This window comes from Seriola aureovittata, chromosome 11 (genome assembly GCF_021018895.1).
Source record: "Seriola aureovittata isolate HTS-2021-v1 ecotype China chromosome 11, ASM2101889v1, whole genome shotgun sequence".
Lineage (NCBI taxonomy): Eukaryota > Metazoa > Chordata > Actinopteri > Carangiformes > Carangidae > Seriola > Seriola aureovittata.
Genome location: NC_079374.1, coordinates 4340444 through 4365022, shown reverse-complemented (window position 1 = coordinate 4365022; position 24579 = coordinate 4340444). Strand labels below are relative to the sequence as shown.

Genomic DNA, 24579 nt, shown 5'->3' with positions numbered 1-24579 from the left:
CCAATTAGAGTCTCTCTGAAGTGGAGGGAGAGGAAACTGCTGCCTGGGACGAGTGAATCATCACCCCAGTACATCTGCTTCCCCCCTCTCTGAGCCTGTCATGGCCTCGCTGTGGTTTTCATGGGACGTCAAACAGAGCATAGAAAGAGAGCTTCCTTTGAGGCCCAGAGAGAAACATCCTGCACGCAGGAACGCATTAATGCACATGTCTTAATTAACAACTGGGGGTGTGGGTAGTTGCTGCTGAACTTGTGGACAAGAGGTCTTTTACAGAGCAGACAGATGTTACCAGATGTGGAAAGTACATTTCCTCAAATACTATTGTTCTTTACTAGAGTGTTTCCATTTTCATGCTAGTTTTTGCTCCACTGCATTTATATGACTGATGCAGATACTGTTCACTTTTCATATTAAGATTTTACATTAAAATATGTTAATCTTATATGAACATTGTCACATATTAAACCAGTGGTTCCCAAACTTTTTAAGCTGTTTGGGCCCCTTGTCACATTACTGTGAATGACTGTTGGAGGCCGGAGGAAGTAAAACTCTTAAAGTTAAGTAAAAGCAATAATATAAATGTGTTTTTTTTCTTACCTGCAGTATATACCAAGCAGTAGGCTTCACCTAGTTAGAACTAGCTCCACCTCAAGCAGCTAAAACAATAAAATGCTGGTTATGTATTTAAACATCCATATACCAATAACATCCGTAACGTAATATATATATATATACTCCTCACAGGGGGCAATGTCCTGCACAGTTTAAGTAGCCTACATTTTGCTGCTAATATGTCTGTACTTTTTATTTATGTGAGATTTTAAAAGAACTCCTACTTGTAATGGAGTATTTCTACATTATGGTATTGGTATTTTTACTTAAGTAAGCAATCGATTAACAATGGTCAATTCAATTGACCCAGTAAACCATGACAATATCATACTGCTGTCATTCATTTTATTAATACACCTGTGCTTTTCCATGAACAGGAAACCCCTGTCTCAGTGATGTATTGTAGATGCTGTGTGATGACATTGACCTGCACAATCCTGCACAATCCTGCACAGCCTCACAGGTGTTTTCAGTTACTGCCGCGGTTGAAACTGGGTGGAGCCGTGCTGGGAAACACATGAGCTCATGAAGCAGGTGCATGAAAACTAACAGGAGAGTGAGGAGTGAAGATGTCAACCAGTCATTGAGATGGCACACGTCCACACAGCCCTGCGCAGAGGTTTAATCAGGTAAGTAAGTGGAAACAGCTGTGCGGGGGGGGGGGGGCACTGTGGCTCTAAAGTATGAGACTTAAGAAACACTGGAAAACAAGGTGGTGGAGGTGATCACAGATGACAGTTTTTACACTGTTATGTTATGGTGGGGTGGGGTGGGGAATGCATTATGTCACAACTATAGTAAAACAAGAATGTGGGTGCGTGTTCGTGTTATCTCATATCTTATGTTGTCCCATGTTCACCTGTTCAAATATAGTTGTTTGTAATATTATTCTTCTAATCCATTATAATTACTGTTTGTCCTTTTTTTGGTTTATTAAAATGTATCATTTATACTTTGGACTGGAAACCTGACTTTTCAACAGTTAAATTTAAAAAAATAAATAAAAAATAGATAGAATCATTGGTCTGAGTCGCCCCCTATTGTTTGTGTTGGGTACTACACTCATTTTCATAGTGGTTTTGTAGGGGGGGGGTCAGGGTCTGTGGGATCACTTTAACGGCCATTTGGAGAATTAATAACCTTATATATCCAATGAAGGAACAGCTTTCATCCATAAAAGTTTTTTTTAAAGTTTTGCTGGCTTTCTCTGAGAGAGACAGTTTGTAAAGCTGAAATCCAATTCTCTTCCCTTCTGTTGAACTTATCAAGCAGATTACCACTTTGTTCAATTCACTACCTTTCCATCCCTGCAAACTTAAAACATAATGCAATGATATCATAAGGAGCTTAACAGTCTTTAGTGTATGAGGATGTTACAGCTCAGTCTCTGCATTAGAAACCATTGAGTACAGGCTTTAGGAGAGTCTTCTTTGTGTTTCCTTTCAGCCTTTTAATATGCGAGGACTGGACTGGAGACAAGGGGCACCAGAGGGCAGCAGCAATAAAAGAGCGGCGAGATAGTGGGCTTAAAATTCCACATTAAGGTTCATGACCTTCTGCAAGGGTGTGAGGGAAAATCATTTCCTCTGGACTGTTTCTGAATGTCACCTCCTCACTCTCATTTCAGGACACATCTTAGATCCTCCCTCTGAATTCATGTCTGTAAAACACAAAGAGAAAGGATTCTGACAAAAGAACACAAACAAACCAAAAAAAACTATGTTTGTATGAGATGAAATAAAGGAAAGGAGGTGTTAGAAACTATTGCAAGAGGACAATGATTCAACAGGCTGATTCTTTTAATGTGATAATCTGTCCTGAGTGACCACAGCCAGTCTCCAGTGTCAATGAACAAGTCAGCGAGCATGCAAATGGTCTATCATTTAGAAAAGGCCAAAATCTCCCATTAAGACTGACTTGAGAAAGGTTTTAATGAGGCCCTCTGGGGCTGTCAAGTGTGAGGGGAAAATACCATATGATAATAACATTACACAACGACCTGGCTGTCACGTGCACCAGTGCCCACTAGGTGGCAGTAACACACAGCGAGAGGACGCACACACTGGAGCAGCTTGTGCACGGCTTCCATGCTGATGAGGTGATGTGTTAAGTGAGGGGAGGAGAAGCTCAGCCTGGCAGGAAGACCAGAGGAAGAGGAGGAGGAGGGTGAGTGGGAGTGACAGGGAGATGTAAAACATGGTTACCTCTGGACAAAGGCCAGCGTACAGGCCTCCTCCTGGCCGGTACTAAAGGTGGAACAGGAGGAGAAGAGCTCGAAATACTTTGTCAAAAATGTCACTTACACCACAACACGTATGTCACCTAAACTGAAACACAGCTTGGATACAACAGGTAAAAGGAGCAGAATAGTGTGTCTATCAATTATTTTGATGTAAAATTCTGAATTAACAAAACTACCAGCTACCAAAGGATCACATACTGCCTTAAAAATCACTGCCACATTCTACATTTGTGGCTGTTCCTCCTTTGTGGGAGGCACGACAAGCTAACAGACTGACACATCTTAGCCTTACAAATTTGTTTGGGCTAATGTGCAATCCTGCAAAGACAGTGCAAAGTTAGCATTCTCTGGAGTTAGCTACCTCACAAATGTCCACCAGTATTAATTTATTCTTTTAGCCCTGGTTTGGTCTTCACAAGTGTGTTTGTCTGTTTAGCACTGGACAGGTTTACTGAAGCTTTTTATTCTGAAAATGTCCGTCTGTTGTTGCTAAAGCAGAGTTAATGTGAGTGTTGAGATTAATGGAGCTATTTGTAAGTTGTGCTATCGCTACATAGCAAACATTAGCATTAGCTGATTAGCTGTTTACTTACCAGTCTGGAAGAAACGTTACAAGTTCAGCGTCAAACTTCATTCCTTTACTCACCAACAGCTGTCTCCAGATGTGGAAAGCAACCGTTTTGTTTTGCTTCTATTTGTATCACTTCTTTTCTTCTACTGAAGTTAGCACGCTAACCAGCTAGCCCCAGCCTGTCTCACCACTTTCCGATAGCGAGTCACTGTAGCCTCCAATCTGCGCTGAAGACGCAGCGCTGCTCGGATTATTATAACCTCTTGTATTATAGAGACAACGATGGCCAAAGCTCTTTATCACCATCCTGGAAAGAAACCATGTTCGACGACAAACAAAACCAAATAGTAAATGTGCAGTAAAACCAAGACAATTTGTTAAACGATGCTAACAAGCAAAGTGGAACTGCAAAGTTTGGTGATAATTTTCTACAGCTTCTTCACAGTAAATATAATTTATTGATAAGTGGCTCTTTAAGGACCATAGGTGTAGAAAGGATACCACTCTTCATCATGGCCCAGCATCACCAGAGGAGTCTGGACCTTTATTCAAACTACAAGCTAACAAAAGGTGAATTAAGCCACCTGGATAAAAACTGAACTGGCAGATTGTAGTGGAGAATGTGCAGGTAAAGCTTCCACCCTATTTTTAAACAGGCAAGCTGGACTTTAATGAAGCACACATCATTTCCAGTATGTCGCAGGTGCGTTACTACCAGCCAAGCACCGTTCAAATGATTGTATCAGCAAGGTTACAGATGAGTAAAACTTTTATATTTCTGTGGATGAACAACTTCAAAAGCCTCTTGTTGAAATGTCATCTGAGGGACATCAAGATCATTTTCTGCAATATTACTGAAAGGATCGTCTTTGTTTGGCTGAAGTGCCAGATATTTATGCAAATGTTCCCACTTCATCCTGAAAAATGGTTGTGAATATCTCCTGAATCAGATTTGTGCAAAACCTTCACATCTATATTTTTTCTGTAAGAGTTAATGTATCAAGACACTGAGTCAAAAGAATTAACTCTTAAATTGGCAAATTCAAGCTTCTGTACTTGGATTTCTTTTCATATCTTTGTTTGTTTGTTTTGTTGTGGTCCTGAAGCCGTCACAGAAGATGAAGAAAGACTCATTGTTGATGCAGAACATTTCCAGACTTCTGCAAGCCACAACCTCAGCATCATAAACAACAGAGAATGGAGATCCTTGTCGTGGAAGAAAGAATTGTGCAAGCATAGTGTCGCCCTGATTATGCAAATAAAATCACAAGGAATTATTCTCAGGATCACAATTTATATCCACAAACAGTCTCACAGCAACTTGGTTTAGAGCAGGTGGACGAACTGACCGAGACAAAAGTACATGACTGATAGTAAATAAGAAACTTTATGTTTTCTTCCATTTACAGATTTAGTTTTATTTTCTTGACTCAGCTTTGATCTGAGGAGAAGAAGTCAAAGTATTTAAGATTTTGATTTTCTGTCGTCACATTCAATGAGACACATTTTGGAGAGACAGTGAGGGGTCGACAGAAGTAGCAGCACTACGCCTCCAAGCGCTGGTTGGACCTGGACCAAGAAAACATCTGTGTGCCACTGAGACCTGGAGAGAGGACAGACTACAGATACACATCAGTCACCACGACCTGGGACCTGTCCAGTGTTTTACATACATGCAGGAGACAAAACTCAAGGACACTAAGAGACGGTGAGTGAGGATGAAGCCATGATAAAGGCAGACAACACACAAAATGCAAGAGGAAACAGAAAAAACAAAGACAACCACCTTCAAGACCACATTTGTTTCTATACACAAAAATAAAATGTAGGCTACTGATGAGCGCGTTCATGCTCCCCACAGGATGAACTCACGTCAAGTCGGTTCCTGTAGCGCCACCATCAGGGCGAAATGTCAAGCAAAGAAGACCTGTTCAAATTCAATTAAAAAACATTGAAACGTACAACTTAAATTAAACGTTTATTAATAATAATAATAATAATAATAATAATGAATTGCGGTTGACAATGATTTATATTTGCTTTGACACACACACATCATTTCTTGCTAATAAAGGTCAATGGATTGAATTGGGAGAGAGCGAGAGAGAGAGAGAGAGAGAGAGAGAGAGCGAGAGAGCGAGAGACAGAGGGAGGGGAGGGGAGGGGAGGTACGGGGGGAGAGGGAGGGAGGTAGAGAGACCCTGGCGGACAGCAGCAGAGGGAGGTTGGACCGGGAACAATAGAGAGAAACGAAGCCAGCCCTGAAACACCAAACAAACCGAGAGGGCGACAGAAAGAAAGAAAGCTAGAGCAGGGGATGGAGGGAGAGGGAGGGAAACTGAGAACATGTAAGGAATAAAGACGCCAGGATTTTCCGGAGCGGAGGGTTTTATTTCTGTCTTTTCTTTGTCGGTGGATTGTATTGAACCGGATTCCGGTATGAACCCTGCAGAAGCGGCCGAGGAGGCGCCCAGCGACCCCGACACTGATGCCTTCTACAAAACAGGTAGGAAGCACCGGGCTGCAAATCACACAACAACGACAACAACAACAACAACAACAACAACAACAACACAAAATCTGAACCACAAAGGCATCACAAGTGAGAGCCGTGTGAACGGGCACAGGAGACCCAAGTGAACATGAGCAGAAACCTGCAGGAAAATCAGTGGAAATGTGGTGAGTGCCGTTCAGGCGCTGCCAGATGGAGATCAGGAAGAGGAGCGTTAAGATTCAGCTTTAAACAGCGTTAAACGGCGCTCTGCATGCAGCTATCTGAGGGGCTTTACATGCATTTACAGTGTAATTGTGTGTGTGTGTGTGTGTGTGTGTGTGTGTGTGTGTGTGTGTGTGTGTGTGTGTGTGTGTGTGTGTGTCTGTGTGAGCTCGTGTGATGCTGATGGTGTCTTACAAAGGAAAAGAGGAAGAATCACATCAGATCAGCAGATATCTGTTCAATAAGCTGCTAAATGATGGTGTGTGTGTGTGTGTGTGTGTGTGTCACAGTGTGTGTCTGAGTCTTACACTGATTCATTTAGAGAAAGAAAACACACTGATCATTCTGGCTAAACTGATCCAACACGGTCAGAAGGTGAGAGAAAGTGTTTGTGTGCAGGATGTAATAATGGAGACTGTGTGTGTGTGTGTGTGTGTGTGTGTGTGTGTGTTGTGTGTGTGTGTGTGTGTGTCTGACACTTCCACCAGAGCCTAATGGCTAAACTGGAGCTGCAACTGTCAATTCTTTTCATCATTGATCCGTCTATTAAGTCAGTTAATCTTTCACTTTCATTTCCAAAGTGGCGTCTTGAAGCTGCTGCTGTTTGTCCGACCAGCAGACAGAACATCGCACTGACGGCGAGAAGCAGCAGCTGGAATCAGATGATATTTGGTATTTTTCACAGCAATGACCAGTCGATTCAGCAGCAAATAAATATAAGACATTGATCATCGATCAGCCACTTAAATATGAGGATTTGCTGCTTTTCCCTCTCATGTATCAATGTAAACTGAATATCTGGTCACACAAAACAAGGGTTTTGAAGACCAAAGTAATAACCGATTGATCAGCTGATCAATTTCTAATGAAAATTGTAAGTTGCAGCTCTGACTTTCACTTCATAAGAGACTGAATTAGAGTCATTGATTCATTTTATTAAGTGATTAATCATATGTCAGTATAAGCATGTGGGGTAGAGCTGTTTCCACTCAGCTGTCATGTGTGTGTTGGATACTGACGCTGGAAACGAGTCTGAACACAGTGACATAGTGTCTCAGGGTTATGTGACTTCAAGTGTGTGTGTGTGTGTGTGTGTGTGTATCACAGTCTTAGTCTTACACTGATGCATTTAGAGATGGAAAACACACTGATCATGTGTGTGTGTGTGTGTGTGTGTGTGTGTGTGAGAGAGAGAGAGAAACAGGGAGAAATGGCAGCAATAATAGAATAAATTTTATCATTTTAGGAGAGTGGTGACATATTGGTGACATGTTATATAGACTATACACAGACACACACACACATGCGCACACACACATGCGCACACACACATGCGCGCACACACACACACACACACACACACACACACACACACACACACACAGAGTATGCAGTGCTGGAGGAGGACACACCCTGACTCTCTCTCTCTCTCTCTCTCTCTCCCCCTGTCAGTGTAATTCAGTTCAATAACTTTATTATGAACAATCCTGCCAAGGTAGTTTATTAAATCAAACACACACTAAACGCTCGCTGTGTGAGATGCCATGAGTGTGTGTGTGTGTGTGTGTGTGTGTGTGTGTGTGTGTGTGTGTTCTACAGTAACGGCGCTCCACGTGTGATCTTCTCGTCTTCATCTTTCCCATAATATTAGATGACTGTCAGCTGGACCGGATCCAGCAGATGGACATGGAAATCCTCTGGTTGACTCATCAGTTCAAACAATGAGACTCTGTGTGAAAAACGAAAAAGAAAAAAAAGTCTGGACAAAGGTGAAACAACTGTAAGAGTCGAGTCAAGTGTGAGTCCCACACTGAAGCTTCAAGTCAGCTTGTCTAGTTCAGTCAGACGAGGGGAGAAACTTGAGTTACATCTCCATAGTAAAAGCCACTGAGGCTCATGGGTGCTGTAGTATTATTTGAGCAAACAGAGGAGAAACGTGATTCGTTGGAAAGACAAATCATAAAAAGTATATGATATGGTGAATTATTCAGCGGACGTTTGTCTTTCTGTAACTTATAGTGCTGTGAATCACACGTTTCATCATCAGTGAACGAAAATGTTCAGAACATCTCAGAACAAAGTGTCAGAAAAATGTCTTGTTTTGTTTGGCCAACAGTTTCAAATCCAAGATATAAAACACAAAAACAAAACTTCTCCAAATTTTAAAGCAAACTTTTTGTATTTTTGCTTAAAAAAAAAAAAAAATCCAGTAATTGACTAATTATTTCCAGTAAACAAACAGATTCAAAGCTGCTGACAGGAAAACTACCTCCACTCCTTCAGTGTTTTACATCCATGTGTGTGTTAATGAAATGATGACAGGTGACACGATGTAAGAAAACAGGCTGGAGAGGTTGAGAGGGAAACCCAATGTTGAACTTCATAACGTTTTCTTGTAGTTTGCAGTGGAGGCTCCAAAAGAACGTTTGGTCTGATAAAGACAGAATCGCGTCTCCACAGGTAAACTCAGTCTCTCACAGCGTCCTCTCCTCTGGAAATGGAAAAACTAGAACAGAGTGTTTGAGTTTGTCTCCACCTCACATCATGGGCTCAGCCTCAGTGTGGTGCTTTCATCAGCGCTGTTTGCTTTGTAGTCGTCCCTGAGGAGGAAGACTTTGTTTTAGAGAATGATCCACATGCATAAGAGCAAGATGTAGTGAAAATAAAAGCTGTACGTCCACATTAAAATGCACCACAGTGTCTGAAGAGCAGACAGAGGTCTCTCTCTCACTCGGCCGAGCGGCTCTTTCACTTCAGTGCGGAGGAAATTAAAGATGGCTCCGTACCGCGCCTTCATTTCTAAAAAAAACAAATTTCACACTATTGAGCATCTGCCAATACTGATACCAATCTGTTAATGAGCCAATCGTAAATCATTCTGCATGTTTCTGACATGATCTCATAAACCTTACTCCTTTTAGTCTTCCATGCCTTTACCATCTCCTCCTGTGCTGCCATGGAGGATTCGTACTCGTGCTGCTCTGCTGAACTCTGCCTGACTCGGTGATGAGAGAGGACACACGTGTGAGTCTCGTGCTGATTCTCTCCTTGGTGTTTCACACCTGTGCAGCACAACTCTGTCGTCTCATCAGTCAATCAATCGCCACTTGCATGATGATGCTTCAGCACACACTCTGCAATCAGCTGCTGTGCTCTTTACGGCGTCAGATGAATGTGGTTTTGATGTGACAAAGGAAGATGGACAAAGTGTAAAAATAACGTAATAAAATAAAACTCGTATGTAGGATTTGAAGCTGGGAACAAACTTAAAGGTGAATAGAAGATATATTTGTGGTTTTAAGAACCAAAGACCATCTCAGTGTAGTTTTACATCTCCTCTCTCAGGCTTCTCTCTGGAGCTCCAGGAACAGGCTGGTGAGCCAATCAGAAAAGAGGAGGCTCTGAGCATATCTTCTGATTGGCTCACCAACGTGTTGTTGTTGTGGTTTTCTGAGGGATCCAATAAAAATAAAGCAGATTTCAAGTAAACACTCAGAGAAACCACATCCTGCAAGGTTTGGATGGTGGGTCCAGGTGGGCGGGGCTTGGGGCATGGCTGAGAGTGGTGACTGCTTTGTTGTGACATCACAAAGTTACAGGAAGTCCTGACGGCTGGTTTTAAGGCTCAGTTTCTGAATACAGGCTGTGTGCATTTCTCTGCGGACTGAGGCTTTGATCCTTTCACAGTATTAATATAGAAGCTAGAGCTGATCTATAATCAAAGAACACATGGACAGAGACCTTTACACTGGATGGGACCTTTAAAGATTTTTGAAACCAATTTACACAGATTTATTTAGTGTTGACAGTCAGAAAAGCACAGTGGATGAAAGTTAATCTGTGATTTGTGCATGAATGGATTACAAGACGTTTACTAATAGAGGCATGTTGCTTCTGCAGATACATAAATACTCGTTCCTGTACCAAAATAAAAACAGACGTCGCTCAAAAACACTTTACTTTGCGAATTTTGTGCAGAAAAGACGAACAAATTGAGGAAAAAAAGTTAGATTTGGACGAGATGATGGAAGGAGAGACCAGGGCAACATGGACTGTGAACCCTGCTGAGAGGGCTGGAGGAGAGAGAACTTCATAAATGTGAGATTATTAAATCATTTCACGCTGACAGCTCGCCATTTGATCTTTTTTTATACTGATTCCTGTGCTCACACACATGCAATATGGACAGAGCCGGTTCCAGTCCTAAAAGTAAAACTAAGTAAGCAACTAAATCAGGAAACAGGGTTAGAGTCAGGTTTAGATTCCTTCAGCTCCACAAACTGTACGATTTTATTTATTGACTGTTTACACTTGCTGAACAGTCAGTGCAGCCTGACTTTATCAGTCGTGACACCCGAATCAGAACTACAGGCTATTTTGAATTTCCTTTATTTATACATAAGCTTAAAAAGCTCCACTCCAATTTATTTTACTTGTATTCTTTTATTTCTTTTATTTGTACTTTAAGTTTCCTTTCACCTTTAGAAAGTAAAGTTTATCTTGAGTTTTGTATCTATAGGAAATGGTGGAAGTTGTGAGTGAAAATAGAAACATTAAATGCAAATTTGACACCCAGAATCCTCCAAATAAAAAAATAAAAAAATCAACAGCAGAGAAATGAACAGAGTCATGAATGTATACAAGTACTCATCATCTGCCAAGCTCAAGTCTTAAAACACACACACACACACACACACACACTCTCTCACAGGAAAGTGCAGGCGGCGCGGCTGCTCAATGTTATGCTAATCAGCCGTGTATAAATAGGATCCCAAATTATCAGACGGAAACAGGAAGTGACACGCACACATTCATACCTACACACATGCAATCAGAGCGCAGCGTCTGAGTGTTTATCAGACAGCTGACGCCAGCTGTCTGTCAATAGCTGCTGCTGTTGCTAAGCTACCAGGATGATCATAAATCACTGTTTTCTAATTTTATTGGGATAACAGACTTAACGAGTAGAAGCTGTTTGCGTCACTCTGGTCGGTGTCGTGTTGGACACAGGAGGAGTGCAGCAGCTCCTCACCCAGGCATGCTGGGAGATTAAGACTGTCCTCACACCAAGTGGCATCACGGCTGAAAGCTGAGGTCAGCGTCAAAGTGCTAAAAGCAGCACCAGATTCTTGCTAAATGCTGGTTCATGTAAATCTCTATAGAATCTAATTACCAAGAACCGTCTTCTGTCCTGAAACACGAAGTTAATCCATCATTTTATCTTGTGCTTTTCCTCACACTGTCACTGTTTGGCCTCAGTAGCTGCCTGTTCTCGTGAGGTTGAATCCTTGTGAGCATGAACAGGTAATTTGTTTATTTTCTTAGCTAATCTGCTGAAAGAGGCGCCGTGATGATGATGTATGTAACCATGGTGATGTTTAGAAAAGGCAAAAATGGCTTCAGCTGTTAAAAGTGAAGGTTGCAATTTCACTCATCCAGTCTTAAAACTCCTGAACTTCTAGCAGACTCATCAGTTATATCAAACACGTTTGATCTTTAGGAGTTAAAATCTGGATGATTATGATTACATCAGTCCCGGAGCAGCTGACGGTGTTACCAAGCAACGGTAAACATTCTAGCCCTTGAGGCTAACGCTAGCTAGCATGCTACTGCTGACAGACAAAACAGAAAACTCTCCTCCAGTTCTCGCTGAAGAACAGACCGACCGCCTCCTCAAACATTTTCTCCTCCAGACTCGTTCAGATCTTCCGCTTTTGTTTTTTCTCACTGTGAAGTTTTTACTAACGTTGTTACACCACTGTCTCCGTGAGATCACATGTTGTGAGACCATGAGAGGTTGTGTGTTGCTCCCTCTGGCATGATAATAACATCTTGTAGTATGTGCATGTGTGAGATTAAAGAGAAGAACATCTGTGAGGTTTCTCCTCATGTGTGATCCCACCCGATTTCAAAGTATGTTCGGATTTTAAAAACTCCTGTAGTCGGAGTCTGGCTTTAGGTTTCTATAGATAGCAACCATCACTGTCATGTTGTAGTATAAATGTAGGTGACGCTGATGTTAAGTGCAGGTTTTGTGCTGTGCTGGCCAATTGTGGACGTGTCTTTGTGAACTTTGGCTGCCAAATACTTCCTGCGACACCAGAAAGATCAGAAATTTAGGTCTAAAGTCTCACTCAATTCTCCAAAAACATGACAACGACAATGACCGACCAATCAGTTTATCACATGAAATTGTGCAGAACACAAAGGCCAATTTTGTATCTTACATTACGTTTTTGAATCCAGTTCTTGCCTTTCAAAACAAAAGAGCGGCACAGATGGACGACAAGATGATGGTGTCCCTGTGCTATTTACACTGGAGTGCTTCAGCTCACCAGGCGTTCACTGCACAATGTGACATGCCTCAAATCGACACTGTACAGTCTGACACAGATTGCGAACCAGGATTTTAGTAGACCCATCCGGCACAGTGTGACACACAGTAAACTTACACAATCATTGTTGTCGCATAGCCTAGAGACACTTTAAGACCTATTTCATTTGAAGCATTCCACGTCTCTTAAGTAAGGTTTTATTTCACTTTAAGGGGAGATCTCATTTCAATCCGTCAAGACCTCATTTCATCCCCGAAAACAAACATGATTGGACTCTGAGGATGAACGTCTGAGGAGGGACTTTGTGTCACCCTGAGAACAGTCTGAATACCTGACCTCATTTCTGCTATCACATGTTCTTTCACTGAAGGAAATAATTAAATCAATTAATACGTCAGCTTTACATTACAGATATTATCTGTGTGTGTGTGTGTGTGTTTCTTCAGCAGGACATCTGAGATAGTGGAAAGCATACAGTTTGTGTGTGTGTTTGAGTCATATGTGAACGGAGACATTACATGGATGAATGACCAGTAATCCATTCATTCACTCAGATTCAGACACACACACACACACACACACACACACACACACACACACACACACACACACACACACACACTGCTTCCTCCAGGCTTAGAGCCAGATTAACCTGCAATAGAAGCAGTTAAACACAGAGAGAGAGACAGGGAGGAGAGGCTTTGGATGAATTGTATTTATGACGTGTGTTTTTGTTTTGTCGTGTTTCGTGTCGCGCGTCAGGATCCCGAGCTGTAGCTTCACGTCTCATCAGAGGTGTCATTACAAACAATTACTGAGTTTACACAGAAGGATTAAAGCTAATGTTGTTTAAATAAAGCTTAATGAGCTCACACTGTCAATAACGCTACTTGGACTAATACTAATCCTGTAGTATTGCCAGCACTTGCACTGACACCTCTGATCATGTGCAGCCATGAATACACATGAACTTATTTCACTGAAGTCAGTTCACTGAACATCACAGACGTGCATGTGGGTGCACCGCTCTGCAGCAGAGCTTAATGACGCCAAGAAGGACTGGAGGCAGGAGTTAGTCTTTGAAGTTCTTGCTGAAAACAGTTGTGAATACACACACACACACACACACACACACACACAAAAAAATCAATTATAGACATTACAAATCAGAAAAAGAAGAGATTCTATTGACAGGAGTTTGAGCAAAGGTGTTGGAAAAATGAATTAGAACAGTAAACAGTGAACGATCAACATTTAATGGGAAATTGAACTGTTTTTCAAGGTGCTCTTGTATTTCCACAAAAATAAGACGGTGTTTTTTCTGGAAATTGGGTTTGAAAAAGTGGGCGTCGTCTTATCACATCATCAAATATTCCTTTTGAGTGTAGAGACACACCGGTGCAACAAGGTCGTCTACAGAGAATTATGGGTATGTTGTTTGTTGAGTTAATGTTTCGAGACAGTGTTTTCTAACTCCATTTAAAGTGAGTCTTTCAGACTTTGTCAGCCATGAAAAGAGTTTTGTCAGATCATTTCAACCTGTAGGAAGACTCTTGATGTGTTTTGCTGCCACGGAGGAAATAAATTCATGACAACTGAAAACTAATTCACGATGCCACCCAATGAAAATCGGCGAAACCAGCAAGAATTCAGCTGTTGTAGACGATGAGCTCAGAAAGACTTGAGTCTGAAAAATGCTGACTGTCAGAGAAAATTGTTTTGACTGCTTACAAGAGCGTGACTGTGACTGATAGGCAAGATACACCAGTGTGGGTTTTATGCATTACTGTACTTTATGTTTCACTTAATACTTATTACTTATTCTCCTCGGATTAATTTTAAGCTCAATGAAACAGTCTTTCCTATCCTCAAAAAAAGAAAAAAAGGCCGCTGGAAAGAGCGGGTCGGTCTCTAATCAGGGTTGTCCTACATTCAGTTTAACTGTGTTAGCAGTGATTTCAACTAGCAGCAGAGTCTTAAACTGAAACCAACTGACGGTGGCAGAACCAAACCTCATTCCTGCAAAAATAAAGACAAAACAGACGACTGGACCAGATTTAGCTTTGTTCTCCTGTAGCTTAGCTTTCAAAATCTGTGCAGCAGAACCAGAGCTGTCGTCTTTTTTCCCCCCACACAATCCTCTTCCTTGTCATAATCTGGCACTTGCATTACCCACAATGCAGCTTCACCATCATCAGTTCAGGTGGAGAGTTGGGCGTGTTAAGCTAGTGGAGGCTAATGTAGCATCGCTAGCCTTAAGCAGCTACAGAGCCACAAAAGTCTTTATACAACTTTTTTCATGTATGCAGTTGTGTTTTTCAACAGCTGAAAACAGACTTTCATGTTAAAAATCAGTGGAGATTCTTTTTAAAGGAGCTACTCGTAACACTTGCTATTGCTACATAGCTAGCGTTAGCATTAATAGTTGTTTTCTTACCAGTCTAGATGTAACGTTACGAGTTCAGCATCAAACTTCATTCCTTTACTCACCAGGAGCTGTCTCCAGTGGTGAAAAGCGACCCTCTTGTTTCGCCTCTATTTCTATCACTTATTTTCTTCTACTGAAGTTAGCATGCTAACCAGCTAGCCCTGGTCTGCCTGTCCCGTGTTGCTACTTTCCGATACTGAGTCACTGTAGCGTCCAGACTGCCATGAAGAAGTAAACTTGCTCAGAGGGCGTTTTATAACCTGTATTGTAAACGCAATGATGGCTGAAACTTTTGGCAAGACTGTCAAATAGACAGCTATTAAAGCGAACGTTGGCTATATAGCGATGGCAAAACTTACAAACAGGTCCATTAACAGAGCCTCTCTGGTCCTCCGCAGAGTAACTGACAGATTTGAAGTTGAAAACCATTCTTTAGCTAATGTTTCAACTCCCATCTATTAATAATGAGCAGAAATCCAGACTCTATCAGAGGCAGTACGTCAATTGTACCTAAAATTGGCCCTCTTACAAGACAAGCCTCTTATCTCTGTGAACGCATCGTCCTCTAAAGTTTCAACATGCATACTGCTTTATTTTCATTACTCTTCTCGAGCCCCGGTGAAAAGCATAAAACATGTGGTGTTGTTTTTTTTCTTTGACCTGTTTCTGGGACGTTATGGTGACTGCACTTTTCATTTTGCTGTGGGGTCAACATTAAAATCGTCGTGTTATGCATGCAGCGCTCAGCAGGGACATACCAGTACCATCTGGGAATATCATGTTATTAAAATGTAATTTCTTAAAGCAGCTTTGGTGCGGCGCTAATCCTCCGACTTGAATGATCTGTCAGTTAACTGTTAATGAAGCTGGCGCATCCACTGAACCCACGTCTTCGTCCAATCTGTTATAGCTTTGAGATTGCCCAAGGTATTATTGGTAGTAGAACTAGTAGAGTTTCTAAGAGTACTAGTAGTAGTTAGTTAGTCGGTAAAAAGACAAATATGATGATAAGATATAGTAAGGATCTACACTGAAATTAATGTGAAGTCAGAAATGTGGAGGATACTCTGTCATTGCTATTGTCTTTCATTACTTTTGCTAAATTCATCAGATGAGTAAATGCAGCAATAGACGCAGGATTCATCCTCCGTCTCCTGCTGGGGCAGAAATGACAGACGGTGGCTGAAGAGTCAAAACATGAAGATCACAACCCTGGAAAATGTCACCGTAGTTTATTCAGGCAAATGAATAACCAGGTTTCTTTGTCCTCCATGTAAATTTCATATGCAGCACGTTGCTAGAATACAATAAGGCTCACAACCAGCATACTAATGTGCATATGTTTTGTTTTATTGATTTTATATTTTTCCTGTATAAATGTGAATTAATCTTTAACTCATATATACCACCATGATGGATTTGCCACGAGGTTTTCTTCAGTTGGGTACACTATGAACTAAATAACTCCAGTTGAATTAGATCTTTATTTAGGTTTAATGCCCGGGCAGCTTTAGCAGCGGGGCAGGTTTATGTGTACGGGCCGTCAGGTTAGGCTCCGGATATATAGTTAATACTAATATAGTTAATGTCAAACACAAATGAGGAACTGGAGCTGGAGAAACCTCCCATGTCATTTCGATTACAAGGTTTAGAAGCGTTGATGTCGCAGTACTTAACAGTGACACCGGGCAAAGCTGTGAATCTCACTGTCGGGTTCTTGAAACAGACAATATAATTTGCATCAGCATCACTGATTTTTTAAAAAATTCTGTGCCACTTGGAGGCAGTGGAAGCAACTTGTGAGCACCGATTTGACATATCATCACTTTCTAAGTTTGACATGGTGAACTTGTTAGTAAAGGAGTTGTGTCTCTGTCCACCTGGCAAATGTAAGTCCAATATTCCCTCTCTTATAGCTCTGTTTTTGGTCTCCACCAACTCCTGGGGGAGTTATCTGGCTCTTTAGCTGCTTCATGCTCCACTATGTTCACCAGCTGGTCTCTTTCTGCTGTTTGATGCTGGGCAGGTAATGTACAATGTGTACCGTGGGTTTTTTAGAGCTTTTTTTTTTGCTGAAAACAACGAGAGTGAATCAAACGACAGTAAAGCAGATAAACAATGAGCTGAAACTCACTGTAAAGCTCTTTCAAAGCCGAGGCAAGCTGCAGATTCAGGTGGTAACTCTCTGTAGGTCCGTCACCACCAGGAATCCCTTTTGTTATCATTAAAACATTGATTTCAGTTGCTTTGGAAAAAGGTGACAAATATATACTTTCATTTATTTCCTGCAACAGCTGGGCACGGTAGATCTTAGTAATTTTGGTTTGAGTTTTATAGCAGCTTTACAGGATGACGTGTGTGGCATCCAATCAAAACACTGCCCATATTTATGGTAATTAAGGAACATGTGCGGAGAGGTGTGGCTCATTCGTGTGTTTGTAATAGACATTTATGGATTCAACTGTATCAGGTGGTGGCTGTAAGGCAGTGTGTGTGTGTGTGTGTGTGTTGTGTGTGTGTGTGTGTGTGTGTGTGTGTGTGTGTGTGTGTGTGTGTGAGGAGGATCGAAGCTGAACCTGTCTTCATTACATCATCAACATTTTTTTTTTTTTTTTTTTACTTGAGATTTAATGTAAGAATTATGGTCAATAAGACGAGCGTCCTGTTCCTTTAAATGAGGCCTCAGTACTGAGTCATGGTGAGGAAACTTGGAGGGAGGAGCTACACATTAATTATTAAAGTGTGTGTGTGTGTGTGTGTGTGTGTGTGTGTGTGTGTGTGTGTGAGAGAGAGAGAGAGAGAGAGAGAGAGAGAGTGTCTCTCACCCCTGCTTCCATCAGGAACAATAAGATGCTGCTGAGGTGAGAGGCAGGGATTCCCTCCCTCCCTCCCTCCCTCTTTGTCTCCCACTCACACCCAGTGTCAAGAACAGTGGCAGATGGGTATGAAGAATGAAGTGTGTGTGTGTGTGTGTGTGTGTTTATGTATATGTGTGTGATTGTGTATACGGGATGTGGGGGTGACAGACAGGAACAGAGAGTAGAGGGAGAGAGAGGCAGCTTAAGTGGATTAGACCTTATTACCCACCAGGGGACAAGCGAGAGAGAGAGAGAGCTAGAGAGACCGAGAGAGAGAGAAAGAGTGTTAAATAGATAAATACAAAGAAAGGATTTCCTCTCCTCCTCCTTTTGTCTCCTCCCTCCTTAAAAGCTTTCTACTCTTTGGACAGCTGCAGCCATATGGGGTGTGTGTGTGTGTGTGTGTGTGTGTTAGTGTTAGTGTAATGGGCATCCGTTTTGGCTATCATCGATCACAAAGACATTTCCCAGACGTGTGTGTGTGTGTGTGTGTGTGTGTGTGTGTGTGTGTGTTACTAGCTGATTAGTGGTGCTAGCTAATAGACCTTGATGTTATTAACTGCTGTGGGCAGGTGTTTGCCTTTGTCTGTGTGTGTGTGTGTGTGTGTGTGTGTGTGTGTGTGTGTGTGTGAGAGAGAGAGAGAGAGAGACAGGAAGCTTTTATCCTGATGGACAGAGCAGCACAGAGCTGTTAAAAACCACAGATCATCAGACTTAATTTGAAAAGTAAAATCTCATTTCTAATTCTACTATGATTTAAAATGTCATTTCAATACCAAAATGTTTTTTATTCAGGTTGAGTCTATTTTATTTCTATAACCCAAAACCACATTTGTCTCTCAGAGGGCTTCAACATACGAGACACTTCCTCACATCACTCAGAGAAACAGAATCACAACATGACGTCGTAAATATGAAAAACAATAGTACAATTGTATGTAAAAAAAATGTCTTTTATCTAAAATATACAGTGAGCAAGAAATAACCCTAAAAGACTCCGGTCCAGGTGAGACCATGATTCACTCTCACCTGCGTCCCAGTCTGGAAAGCTTACCTGGGTGCAGGTGTCAGACCGGCGGAGCGCACCTTGTAGCCGAGTCAGATTCTCACAACAAATGAAACCCGGGACGGTTTTTGTGGAAAGACTGAGACCACTTTCTCTAAAAGGGTCTCGGTGCGGTTGTTTTGGTCCACACCCAAGTCTGATGTGCTCCTTTCACATCTGCCCAAACAAATCTCACCGAGGGGGAAAACAAACCGGGATCCAAACCAGCTGGACCGAACAACGTTGGTTCGAAAACACCATCACGTTATGGAGTTGGATCCAGGCTTGGTTCTGTTATCGGAAGGGTTGGGGTTCAGCTGTAGTGTTGGGCTTTGAGGAAACTGCTGTTTTGCTCAATTATTCCGGGTTTTGCTTGTTTACACTGACACAAGCTGAACCAGTGATTTTACTCGTGGAATCAAGAGGCATAACACAACAGCGCTGGCGTCCGTCCCGCCACGTTGGCTTTCACACTGACATCGATCCGGCTCTGTGACAGCCTCCGCTGCCAGCTTAAAGGAGGAGCAACAACCCCCCCCCCCCCCGTTCCTACCTTTTTGTGCAGAACGGTGAGGCGGAATAAAGCACAGTGTTCCCGCCTTCAACAGGATTTATAAATGTGGGATAATGAAGCTTTTAGCATAAGTTCAAGATAGTTGCTCTTCCCTCTGCGGTTCCGTCTCTCAGTTATTATCCAATAACTGTCTTGTCTCCACATCACCACCACCGGTGTCAAAAGATCCTCACAGTTGGCTGCTATTTTATACAGTTACACCCCAATGTATTGATCTACATGCCAGGGTCAGTGCCGCGGTGTTCCTGTTCATGTGTTATTGGTTGAAGTGAACCGACCCGGTACGATCCCCAACAATTTACCATGAAATTTCCCCTCGCAGAAGATTCAAGATTGAAGAGTGAGACTGTGCATGTTTCACCTCGAGTCCCCTCAGAGCTTCTCTGTTCTGTTCATCCAATCAGAATGCTTTATTTTTTTTTCTTACCCAGGCACCCCTGCGGTTCATGCTTGACCAATCACAGGCTGAGTAGGGCTGTCAACACACATACGCACGCACACGCAGTTAATAGGGCTTCCTCAGAGAGCACCAGTAAGCTTGACCCTGAGTAATTACTCACCACCCTTGGTGTGTGTGTGTGTGTGTGTGTGTGTGTGTGTGTGTGTGTGTGTGTGTGTGTGAGGCTGAGAGAGATGGCTCCCCCGCGGCTGACTGAGCAGATAAGAATCCTGAGAGAGAGTCAGTCGAACCTGTGCTCCGTGTTATTGAACCCCCCTCATCTGTTATTGATTCCTTTGTCTCACTCTCTTTAAGGCAGAACAGAATCACAGGCGCTGATTTTATGTTCTTCCCTGTTTTGTAGCTGGAGCGATTTTGTGGTTAATTGATCGGTTGATGGAAAGAAAATGACAAATCGGGTCATTGATTTATCATTTCAGGCATTTTGCGGATTTCAGCTTGTCAAACATGAGGCTTTGCTTCTTTCCTCTGGCTCTGTTTTTTTATTGTAAATCGAACTGTTTTTTAGTGTTTGTCAGGAAAAAGGCATTTGTGCTTGTTTTATGCATCGTATACGCTGATTAATCACTTTAATTGGCAAAAAAAATGTAACGGCAGTCGCTCACATTGTCAATTTTCCTTTTTGAGAAGAAAGAAGAGAGAGGGAGGGATTTAGCCGTCTTGGCCCGAAAACAGCACATACACATAAACACAGTTAGAGATCCAGATGTTTGAACTGGACACATGTGCATCTTTTTTGCTCTGTGGGGAACAGTCATTAGTGTCTGTGAAAGAACTGATTCACATTCAAATTACGACATGAAAATCCATCGCAGTGTAGATCAGATCAGTCAGAGCTGTTGTAAAATAACTTTTCCTCAGAACAAAAGTGCTGTGTATTTAAAGCTGTCGGCTCCAAACATCTGGGAAACTCCACGTTGTACAAGCCTTTTTTACTTCAGCTGTTTTTCTTTTTTTCAAACGAGGGCTGCGACTAATTCTATTATATTATTTCCATTAGCAAATAATCTGCTGCTCTAATTATTTTCTTGATTTAATTAATTAACCATTTGCTCCATAAAATGTCAGACACTTGAGCCTGAGCTGACGACGTCAAACAGTCCTCAACACAAACATCATCTGTTTACTATTAAAAACAGTAAATCTTCACAACTGAGGAGCTTGAACCACATAATGTTTGACATTTTGGTTTGAAAAATTACTGAAAAGCTTAATTCTTTATTGAAAGTGACTAATCAGTTAATCAACATAGTTTTAGCTCAACATGTTGTTGTGATTTAGTCCTTTTTGTATTAATACATTTTGGTTGTTTGTTAGTTTTGGTAGATTTGCTCTGACATCATTAAATAATGATGCTGGGTATGAATCGGTCATATAGTGCAGCATCATCCAGTAGATCAATCATTATGGCGAGCGACTGATCACATTGCTATTACATCACAATATTACAAGCACAAACACATAGAACGAAAGATACTTCACTAATATCTTAAATCTTAAGACCTTTTAACTTAAAAAATGCACCTGAACGCAATAAATGCGACTGCAGGGACTGAGCAGGTGGAGTATCAGCAGGCGCGTTGGATTAATTAAGACACCAGGAACCAGATAACCAGGTGACCAAACACACCTGGCACAGAGCCTCCCGTCAGGTGGCTGCAGGTTGTTCCTCTCTTCAGCGCGGAGCTGCTGATGTCAGATGTCTTCGGTCTGGTTTCGTCGTCTGCTCTCTCCGTGTCCGAACACCAGTGTGTTCATTAGTTCACTGCCGTCGGCAATTAGCCTCTTATCCTGTGGTAAAACACTTTATTGGCTGCCTTTAGTAAACAAGGAAACTACTGTGTGTTTACGTGTGTGTGTGTGTGTGTGTGTGAGGGGAAGAGAGAGAAAACCAGGTCTAGGAAAAACATGTGTTCTTAGTAAAATGATAAACGTATGAAGGGATTTGTTCTCTGACTCGCTGTGTGTCACGACGTCAGCGCTGGACTTTGCAGTTTCATCACCTCAGGTACGGAGACTTTCTCGCCTGAATCTCGATTAGACGTTAAATGAGCTAATTTCCCCCCGAAATGTCAGAGAAGTCCTTCAGCCTACCGTCAGTTTTCCACTTGCGTGTCTCATAAATCCGTGGGATTTGGGGGGGGGGGATCTGAGTATGTCTGTTTCCAGTTCATCATAATGCTGTTTTTATTAAGCAGGACATCGATCTCTGAGCTGACAGGTTCAGACAACTTTTCTTGTTCCCTTGAGACGAAAACGAACATTAGAAACTGTCAAAAGGAGCAAAACAAATCATTGCAGCTTCTCTTTGGGCAGCAAATCTTCTTTTCTTTTTTCTTGGAATAGCTTTGCTTGCCATTGTCATTAAGAAAAATTCCTCAAATTTTCTTTTCTTTTTCTTCCTTCAAACTCCTGACTCAGCTGTATGTCAGTAAAATACTCAAAATGATGCTTTGAAAGTTAAATATTGTTAAAAAGAAGCAGCCAGAGCCACTTAAACATCAGAGTGAGATGTCACTTACACATGGAGACAATAACAGACACTGTGTACAAGGCAAAAGGAGAAAGCTGTTGGCAAATACATAATACCAATCTTTAACAACCTTTGTAAAGCTCCCATAATGTGTAAAGGCGGATTTCCATGTGTTGTTTGATTATAAAGCAGGTCGTATTAATATTGTATTGATACTGTGAAAGTGTAACTTGTGTAACTTTCCCCGAGTGTTTACCTGAAATCTGGATCACTCAGAAAACAGTCAGCCAATCAGAAGAGAGCCTCCTCTCGCACCATCCTGCCCCCCGACCAGGACAGGACCACAAGCTCTGCTTCACTGATCATGGCTCCAGCTTCCAGCTCAAACTGTAAACACGCTGTTTGATTGACAGTCAATATATTGGCAGATACTGTGTAAAAGCAGCCAGAACTTCTGCTTTAACACCAAAACTTGGCTCTAGTCTTCAAATACGACAAAGCTTCTCCAATTACAGGACTGACAGGGGAATTGATTGCAAAGAAAATGTGGGGTTTTGTACTGCGGTGTTGAAGTTTATTTGAATCTTTTGGCTGTAAATGTTTTTGTTATGTTGCTGTCTGATGTGACTCATTTGGTTTTGAACAGTCACTGAACGCACGACTCCCGACTGACGCTGGTGTCGTTCATCTGAGAGTCCGAGCGGTGCTTCTGAATCCAGAGACGGACTGATTGGTTACGAACTGATTCACAGGTTGATTGCTTTACTGACTGATATGCTCACTTGCAGGTTGGCAGACTCTGTTTACGAACTTGTTGACTGACCGGTTTTATTGTGTGTCTGTTTTGCTTTCAGGCTCATAAACTAGCTGGTGTCCTGGTTTACTGACTGTTGGTGTCCTCACTTTAACTTGAGTTCAGACTAAAACCTCGAACCGCTCAGGCATACGAAGATTTAGTATGCTGTGGTTTGGCCTGAGTCGCTGTGTGTGTGTGTGTGTGTGTGTGTGTGTGAGAGTGTGTGAGTGTGTGTGTGTGTGTGTGTGTGTGTGTGTGTGTGCGTCTGTCAGTCATAAACTGTTGGAAAACACTCCAGTACAACCACAAGTAGCCCTTTGCAGGAGAGTCACACTAGAGTTGTGTGTGTGTGTGTGTGTGTGTGTGTGTGTGTGTGTGTGTGTGTGTGTGTGTGTGTGTGTGTGTGTGTGTGTGTGTGCGCATGATGTAAATGCTGAATTTCATTCATTTTCAAAGTTCTGTTCATAGTTTCCATGCAGACAGAATGAATGAAGCAGCTGGGACTGATTCACAACACTCTTCCTTTTTATTTTATTCTTTTTCAAAGTGATTTTCTTTGTGTGTTCATGTATATTCTTTATTTTCTACATTGTTATCCTTCTTTCAGTGTTTCTGCTTCGTCCTGGCATTGTTTTCATCTTTCTCTCTTTGAACCAAGCACTAATTAAAGCTCACTTATCCTTAGAGGAGGCTACTCACACACACACACACTCACACACACACACACACACACACACACACACACAGGAACATTTGTGTCAGGCTGTAATTGAGCGAACAGAACCTGGCTTACTGTGTGAGTATTAATAGAACAGAGAGAACAGGAGTGGAAACATTAATCCTTAATATTCCTCAGTTCAGGGAACAATTATCATCTGATCTTTCGGGCTTTGCATCCGTGATCAGAGAGTTTAGTCTCACTGTTCCTCTTCCAATGATGCTCATTATTCACAGGGAAGAAAAACCTGGGCAAAGACAAAGTCAGCATGTGGTCAGTTTGCCTGCTGACAGGTAGTGTTGGGTGATATCAACCCGTCACTTATTTTAACTGTTGAATAACAACAAACATGAATATTGTAGGATCAGTCAAGTTTCGGTTCTGACTGCTGCTCCATCGAATTCACGTCCATGACTTTGCTGTGAATTGAAGAGCTGACATGTCAACGTATTGCTTTAACAGATTTCTGAACTTATCTTTCACCACCGTTACGCTGACATTATTCATTTCTAAAACACAATGTAGTGTACCGATTGCCAGCTTTAGGAAGCCAAGTGCAGTCTGGACCGGATCACACGGCAGAATCCAAGGCCTGCAAGTATTTACACTACCGCAAAATCTCAGTAATACTGTTGGGCAATTCAACAGGGACAGGCAACATTACAGAGTCTGTTCAACTGTGAGTTTTACATGTGTTCCTACAGTATTGTATCACAAGCCTTTAAGAAATAATTGTAATTCTGCCCGTGTG

General features: G+C 41.9%; 1 protein-coding gene across 2 annotated transcripts in view; it reads left to right on the top strand.

Annotated features, from left to right (window-relative positions):
- The first annotated feature begins 5640 nt into the window (after window positions 1–5640).
- Window positions 5641–24579, top strand: part of kalrna (kalirin RhoGEF kinase a) — a 141340-nt gene continuing 122401 nt past the window's right edge. The window contains exon 1 of one of the 2 annotated variants that reach the window (XM_056390017.1): window positions 5641–5931. In XM_056390017.1, coding sequence (XP_056245992.1) covers window positions 5865–5931 — 67 coding nt within the window. In that variant the 5' untranslated portion in view covers window positions 5641–5864. The remainder of the gene's footprint in view (window positions 5932–24579) is intronic. The other variant, XM_056390018.1, reaches the window with a different exon arrangement.